Source organism: Rana temporaria, chromosome 13 (assembly GCF_905171775.1).
Source record: "Rana temporaria chromosome 13, aRanTem1.1, whole genome shotgun sequence".
Taxonomy (NCBI): domain Eukaryota; kingdom Metazoa; phylum Chordata; class Amphibia; order Anura; family Ranidae; genus Rana; species Rana temporaria.
The window spans coordinates 78,363,705-78,371,943 of NC_053501.1; the positions used below are offsets into that span (position 1 = coordinate 78,363,705).

The following is an 8,239-nucleotide window of genomic DNA, read 5'->3' on the forward strand; positions in this document are numbered from 1 at the left end:
TTTCTCTTCCTTTTTTTTTTGTTCCTCCCCCTCTTATGTCCTTTCCTGGGAGATCAGTGCGGGCTTCAAGAACAGCCCAGGATTTGGTGACCCCTGGAAATTCATCATTTGACCCCCAGGGGGGTCCCGACCCCCAGGTTGAGAACCACTGATGTAGGGAGATGTGTTTCATCCCTGTGTATCATCTGAGGCTGTTCACTTCATTGGGTATAGGAGAGGGTTTACATCCACTTTAATTAAGCATGCAGGTCCAAATGATCTCAAATATGCTTGCTAATTTGTAATGTCATTCGCCTTTATTCCAAAGACTATCCTCACTCGGTCTCATTGTATGACAAGATTTGTTTACTTGTACCTTTCTATTTTTTGTTTATGTGAAAAAACTTAAAAAAAAAAAAAAAAAAACATTGAAATAAAGATGCCAGAAGACTCACAACATAACATAGAGCTAAGGTTTGCCCTGGTCAGCTGGTCGTTATGCCAAAAAGGAGGCACACCTAAGATAGGTAATGGTTGATTGTGGAAGAGGGATGCAAAGGAAGTGTCCTGTAAAGGGGATGGGAGGGATGGTATCGCGCACTTGAACCGTCAAGGAACACAGGTGAGTGGCACAGCAAGAAGAGTTACTGCCAGACACAGCAGAGGTCCTGGGTTTAGATCCAGGCCTTGACGGGCATATTCCCACCAGATGTGACATTGTCATAGAGCAGTGTTTCTTAACTGCAGTCCTCAAGGTGCCCCAGCAGGTCATGTTTTCAAGATTTCCCTTAGATGAAATGACTGTGGTAATTACTAAGGCAGTGAAACTGATCAAATAACATGTGCAAAATAATGGAAAGCCTGATAACATGACCTGTTGGTGCGCCTTGAGGACTGAAGTTTAGAAACATGGTCATAGAGGATGTAAGCTGTTCATACAGAGCTCACTTTCCGCTATCTGCCCATGCAGTGATTGTACTACATAAGCAGAAACTGGTGTGTTAACATCCCTCCTTCCTCCAGCTCTGAGCCAACAGAGATAGGATGCATACAGGTCTAGTTCTCCATTCTCTATGCTGCCTGTCACAGACACAGCAGTACAGAAAGCTGATTAATCTTTATTAATAAAGAGACTTGTGTCCCTTCTGCTTTTTTTTGCTCCTTCTGTTTATTAGGAACAGAACCTGCTCTATTTTTTTCTTTTTTACATTTAGAAGAGTGCTTGCACCTCTCTGTTAATTTTCTCCAATGTGTTTTAAAGTTCTTAATATAGAAAAAATAAATATTTTTTTATACAAAATTACAATGGGAAATGCAGTCCCTAAAGAGGGTTGGGGCACAAAATCTAAGGAGCAGCCCACTATTCACCAGCATCCACTGGGGGTACCTGCAAGGAACAGACTTTGCTGGGGAAGGACTCACTCCAAGCTCAAGCCTTAAAGCGGTAGTAAACTCATTTTTTAAATGCTATAAATAAGGCTTACCTGTAGGTAAGTGAAAATCAGTGAAAATCTTCTAAGCTTGCAGTGTTTAGGAGATAATCAGTAAGCTAAAGCCAAAGGGCTTCCACGCGCATTTGCGGGAGTGACATCATTGCGGCCCTGGCCATTCATACAGACGGAGCCCATGAAGGAAGACCAGGGTAAAATGAAAGCTCTGTCAGCGGTGACAATGCACGACTGGAGGGCATCATTTTACGGTAAGTATGTGCATACTAGCACATTATGCCATTGCCTTCCAGGGGATTTTTTTATTTATTTTAAATATGGCAGTTTACTACAGATCTAATGTGGAAAAATAAAATAAAAAATTAAGGAGCTGCCCAGTATTCACCAGCAGCGGTACCTGCAAGGGACAGCAGACATTTCTGTGGAGGGACTCACTCCATGTTCCAGCCTTGGAATACACCAATACTGGTGACAGTTGCCAGAACAGTTGAAGCACAAAATTGTGAGGTGAGATTATGGTCAAAGACAAATGAGAGGTTAGTGCAGGAGGAAGACAGAAAATGTCAAGGGCAAGCCAAATCATAAAACCCAAAATAAGTAACTCAAATCAGAAGCAAGGTAATGAAACTTGGGTCGGGAAGCAGAGTCCTAGAGTGAGGTCTTTGCTCAGGCTATTCCAAATTGCACAAGCAATTTTAAATAGTTTTTTCTAACAAAAATAAATAAATGAAGTTCAAATGAGGTTCCCAGTACTCTTTACAAGAATCACAGAAACACTAGAACACACAAGCAAGGTATCTCCTGTTGGGCTGAACTGTTAAACTGACTAAAGTCAGGTTCAGACCCAGATTCCGCTGCCGATAAAGTATGATGCTGCTAACGAACGCAAAGAAGCCACTGAAATATACATAAACACAACTGTGCAATGATATGAGATCCCCTTTTGCAAGTTAGATCTTTAGAAACGGTTAGACATTAAAGATGTTAAACATTTTTAAAGTGGAGTTCCACCCATTTTTTTTTTATCCCTAAAAATCTTAAAAAAAAATTATAATTGAATACTCACCTGAAAGGGCAGTTGCTATGCGGAAGTAGCTCTTCTGCCTTTTCTTCCACTGTGGTGGATCTTCTGGCTCGTCCTACGTCGCCGCGTCTTCTGGTGAATGAGCCGCGCTGCCTTCTGGGAACTGTGTGTATTCCAGGAGACAGCCGCCCATTCACAAAGCGCCGTGCGAGTCACGCATGCGCAGTAGAAAACGGGCAGTGAAGCCGTAAGGCTTCATTACCTGTTTCCCTTAGTAAGTATGGAGGCGCCAGGACCGAGCGATCGCCGTCGGTGGACCGACATCGCAGGTGACTAGTACAGGTAAGTGTCCTTATTAAAAGTCAGGCTTTTAATTATTTTTTTTTCAGCGGAGCTCCGTTTTAAAGAGGTTGTAAAGGTTTGTTTTTTAGTTTCTAAATAGGTTCCTTTAAGCTAGTGCGTTGTTGGTTCACTTACCTTTTTCTTCCATTTCCCTTCTAAATGTTTTTTTTCTTTGTCTGAATTTCTCACTTCTTGTTCCTCCTCAGTAAGCTGTCCAGTAAGCTGTTTTGACTGACTATCCCCCGCTCGGATGATGGTGGAAAGCTTACTAAGGAGAAACAGGAAGTGAGGAATTCAGACAAAGAAACAAAACATTTAGAAGGAAGTCGAAGGAAAAGGTAAGTTAGACAACAATGCACTAGCTTAAAGGAACCTATTTAGAAAATAAAAAACAAATCTGTACAACCCCTTTAAGGAAAAAAAAAAAAAGGTAAAACAGTAATGTAGGAATGTCACCTGTTTGTAAAGTGTGTCAGGGGTTGTTGTAAATCACAAGACTGGTGGTGCAGAATAACAAAACCTTTTGATGGCAAAAACAGGAAATGTATATGCATTTCATCTGGGTATGTTCCGGTTTGCCTAAAGATCTGCTGTGTATATAGTTACATTTAAACTTTAGATATTACTATATATTTAAAAAAATAATACAAAAAATCAAATCACATGCCAAATCGGTGGCTATTGCCAGCAATGGCACCTTCCAAATCGGTGCGCCATTGCACTGATTCCCAAAAGTACCGTATTTATCGGCATATACCGCACGCCGGCGTATAGCGCGCACCCCAAGCTGAGAAGGGAAGTTTAGGGAAAGAATTTACATTTTGGATGTCTTGTTCGGCGTCCGTCTGCGGCCTTGCACGGGGTCCGTCCAGCCTTGTCGGTGTCCGTCTGCTGTCTTGCCCGTCGGCCTTGGCCGGCATCCGTCTGCGGCCTTGCGCGGGGTCCGTCGAGCCTTGGAGGTGTCCATCTGCACCTTGCCTGGGGTTGCAGCGTTGTGTGTTTGAATTTGGCGCGCTGTGCAGAGCCGGATTTCCTGCGCTCTCGGCTACTCTCGTGTGGCTGCGGGCGTAGCCTAGCCGAGTGCGCAGTACACTCGGCTCGGACAATGTCGGAGACAGCGGGGATCGGAGTATATCGCGCACCCACGATTTTCCCCTGATTTTAAGGGGAAAAAAGTGTGCGGTATACTCCGATAAATACGGTAGTTCCTTTACTACTTTTGGTGATAATTTAAATAGACACCTGTGCAGGAACTCACACAGATGTACCGGTATGTCAAATCGCCCCCCGAAGTCAGACTGCATTGCCGGTTTGAAATCATGTGCACAATTTCAAAGCTGTCCGCAATGAGAACCTGGGCTAAAAGCCATCCCATCTTTCCTAAACACAAGGGGGAATGTTGACTTGTGTACTAAAAATAGAAACATCTTCATTATTTTAGTATGAATGTTACTATTTTATTACAAACTGTTCTGATATATCCAGGTCATGGTGGGATCGATTTACTGGAGAGTGAACAAAACAAAAAACACTATGCAATAAATTTTTAATATTCAAAGCAAACTCTCCAATCAAACCATGTCTCCATGCTTAATTTTGCTGAGAAATCACTTTGAGCCAATTGCTCCTGCTACTGTTTCAGCCAGTGAGAAATGAGAGACCTGGGAGCAGCTCCTGTGTACTTCACTGTATCGAGAGGGAGCTAAGGTGAGTATTAGAGAGGGCTGGGGGGCATAGAATGCATGCAGGTAAAAAAAAAAAAAAAAAACTTGAGTCTTTAAAACCACTTTATAGCTCATACTCCAAGTGGCCGCACATTTGCATGCGCCCAGCGGAGAGGTGTTAAATACATGTCTGTTATTAATATAGAGTCCTCTATTTGGTGTGTATAAAACATAACTGTACTATACCTTAGTTTTTAAGATAATTTGAATTATGGCCTCTGGATCCTTGAAACAATCTTCCTTTAACTCTTGCCTGCTTGACCAAGCTATATCTTCTTTCAGAAATAGAATCTAGAAGGCAGAAAGAAAAAAAAAAACATGCATTAAAATAGGATTAATTTGTACATACTAAAAAAAAACATTTTCTCCTGTAAAATAGTAAAGAACACATGGCTACGTTTTTTTTAAAATGTGGGGTACACAGTAGACCCCAGTTCTAGGTGCCATAAACATTTTGCAAATTAAGAGACACAGCCCCATCTAATAGCTATTCCTCTGTATCTGCCTACAGCAGGGATGCCCAACCTTTTGAAGAGTGAGGGCCACTTAGAAGACCCTACCGCTCACGCCGGTGGGCAGGGTGAACTTAATAAAAACGTATTTTCTCCCCGTGTTTCTCTACGTGTTTAGACATACCCCGATTACCATCCCTAACTCCTTTTTTAACAGGCTTGACCAAGCCATTGGCTCCTTTATTTGGCAAGGCTCAGTTCCCAGATTGGCTAGGTCCACGCTCCAACTCCCTGGAGGGCAGCTTGGCACAACCCAACTTTAAGAAATATTATTGGGCAGTGGTCTTGGTGTCAGTAAGATTGTGTTTCATGCAAGACCAGCCCAATCTCTCTGCGAATCAGGAAGCGGCAATATTGGGTTCATATTCTGAACTCAACAATTTGGTGTATAGGAGCCCCCGATCCAGCCCACAAATGACCGTTCCTATGATAACGACTAAAGTGTGGAAACAGGTCTCGGCTGAGCCCCAGACCGTTTCTCCATACACCCCACTGTGGGGTAACCCAGGGTTGGCCCAGGTGAGGACTGTCCCCGACCGGCAAATCTGGGCTAAGTATGGGGTGAAGACCCTCCGGGATATAATGCCGGAGGGCCGCCTGCTCTCCTTTGGTGAACTGAAGAATAAATTCCGGCTTCCCCAGGGATGTATTTTAGATTCCTACAATTTTGGCACGCAATCTGGGCGCAGTTCCCAGACCCTATTGTACTGGCCCCACTTTCTGTCAAAAGTCTTCTCAATGCTTGCAACATAGATAGGACACTATCCTCTATATATCTTAGACTTACATGTGCGGGTAACTCAGGAGCTTGGCAGCATGACATACCAGGTCTGACTGGAAATAGGTAACTTTATTCATATGGTTTGGACGTGCCCCCTAATTCAGACATTTTGACAGGCGGTGGTTGCAGACATTAGCTTGATCAGCAGAATGCCCCTTAACCACTTGGGATCCGCCTGCCGTCAATTGACAGCTACAGTGCGGATCCCAATCTCCAAACTGCCGTCAATTGACGTCCGCCCCTTAGGGCGGTCCCCGCGCGCGCTCCAGAGCGCGCTGCGGGGAAAATCTGTGTTGGCCGTGTCCCTCGGACACAGCCAATTACAGATCGCCGCGAACTGCCACTCTGATGCGATCTGTGCGGCCAATGAGAGATGATCTCATATGTAAACATATGAGATCATCTCTCATTGCCGTTTTACACAGAGACAGCGGTGCTGTCTCTGGAGGGGAGACCGATCTGTGTCTCTTGTACATAGAGACACAGATCGGTCACCCCCCCCAGTCACCCCCCCTCCACCTACAGTTAGAACACTATATAGGACACACATTTAACCCCTTCCTCACCCCCTAGTGTTAACCCCTTCAATGCCAGTCACATTTATACTGTAATTAGTGCATATTTATAGCACTGATCGCAGTATAAATGTGAATGGCGCCAAAAATGTGTCCGATGTGTCCGCCATAACGTCGCAGTCCTATTAAAAATCGCAGATCGCCGCCATTTCTAGTAAAAAAAAAAAATTAAAAAATAATAATTCTGTCCCCTATTTTGTAACTTTTGCGCAAACCAGTCGCTTATTGCGATTTTTTTTTTTTTTTTACCAAAAATATGTAGAAGAATACAAATCGGCCTAAACTGAGAAAAAAAAATGTTTTTTTTTTTTTTAAATTGGGATATTTATTATAGCAAGAAGTAAAAAATATTGTATTTTTTTCAAAATTGTCTCACTTTTTTGTTTATAGCGCAAAAAATAAAAACCGCACAGGCGATCAAATACCACCAAAAGAAAGCTCTACTTGTGGGGAAAAAAGGACGTCAATTTTGTTTGGGAGCCACGTCGCACGACCGCGCAATTGTTAGTTAAAGCCATGCAGTGCCGAAAGCTGAAATTTCACCTGGGCAGGAGGGGGGTATATGTGCCCAGTAAGCAAGTGGTTAAGCTGGATCCCCCGATTTCCCTCGTAAGAATAACGGATAATATGCCTACCAACGCACATACCAAACTGTTTGTTTTTTATACTGCGTACTATGCCAGGAAAACAATACTGGTTAAAGCGGAGGTTCGCCAAGAAAAAAACATATTAAAAGTCAGCAGCTACAAATACTGCATCTGCTGACTTTTCATATATGGACACTTACTTGTCCTGGGCACCCGCAATGTCGGCAGCTGAAGCCGATCTGTCCATCAGCTCTCGGATGCTGCAGCCGCCATCTTCGGTAAGGGAATCAGGAAGTGAAGTCTTGCGGCTTCACTTCCTGGTTCCCTACTGCACATGTGGGAGTCGTGCTGCGCGTTTTCACTGGTCCCTGCTGTCTTCTGGGACATGTGTCCCCCCCAGAAGACAGCGGATGGGGACAGAGTAGGCGCCAGATGTGGCATAGGTCTCCGCGCAGGGATCTATGCCCGGAAGTGGGAGCAAATACCTGTATTACACAGGTATCTGGTCCCTCTTCCCCCCTGAAAAGTGCCAAATGTGACACCGGAGGGGGGTGGGGGGGAGGATTTATGTCTGCCACTACTTGGAGGTGAATAAAGGGTCCAATTGGTCGGACTGACCATGTGAAAGGGGCCCCAAGGCTGCTTTCACACTAATGCGCTGTGGTTTACCCCACACCGCGTACCTTTGGCTTTACTGCACTTTGCAATAGGGTTGTCACGATACCACTTTTTTAGGACTGAGTACGAGTACCGATACTTTTTTTCAAGTACTCGCCGATACCGAATACCGATACTTTTTTTTTAAATGTGTCCCCAAATGCAGCCATGTCCCCCCATATATGCAGCCATGTCCCCCCCCCATATATGCAGCCATGTCCCCCCATATCCAGCCATGTCTCCCCCCATATGCAGTCATGCCCCCCCCATATGCAGTCATGCCCCCCCCATATGCAGCCATGTCCACCCCCCATATGCAGCCATGTCCTCCCCATATCCAGCCATGTCCCCCCATATCCAGCCATGTCCCCCCATATCCAGCCATGTCCCCCCATATGCAGCCATGTCCCCCCATATCCAGCCATGTCTCTCCCATATATGCAGCCATGTCCTCCCCATATCCAGCCATGTCCTCCCATATGCAGCCATGTCCCCCCATATCCAGCCATGACCCCCCCATATCCAGCCGTGACCCCCCCCATATCCAGCCATGTCCTCCCCATATCCAGCCATGTCCCCCCCCAAAAAAGCAGCCATGTCCCCCTTACCG

At 44.8% G+C, this 8,239-nt stretch overlaps 1 protein-coding gene across 2 annotated transcripts in view; it reads right to left on the reverse strand.

Moving 5' to 3' along the window:
* The window catches only part of ZFYVE26 (zinc finger FYVE-type containing 26), a 499,004-nt gene that overhangs the window by 254,799 nt on the left and 235,966 nt on the right, over positions 1-8,239 (reverse strand). For both annotated transcript variants that reach the window (XM_040332529.1, XM_040332530.1), the window contains exon 20: positions 4,704-4,808. In XM_040332529.1, coding sequence (XP_040188463.1) covers positions 4,704-4,808 — 105 coding nt within the window. The remainder of the gene's footprint in view (positions 1-4,703; positions 4,809-8,239) is intronic.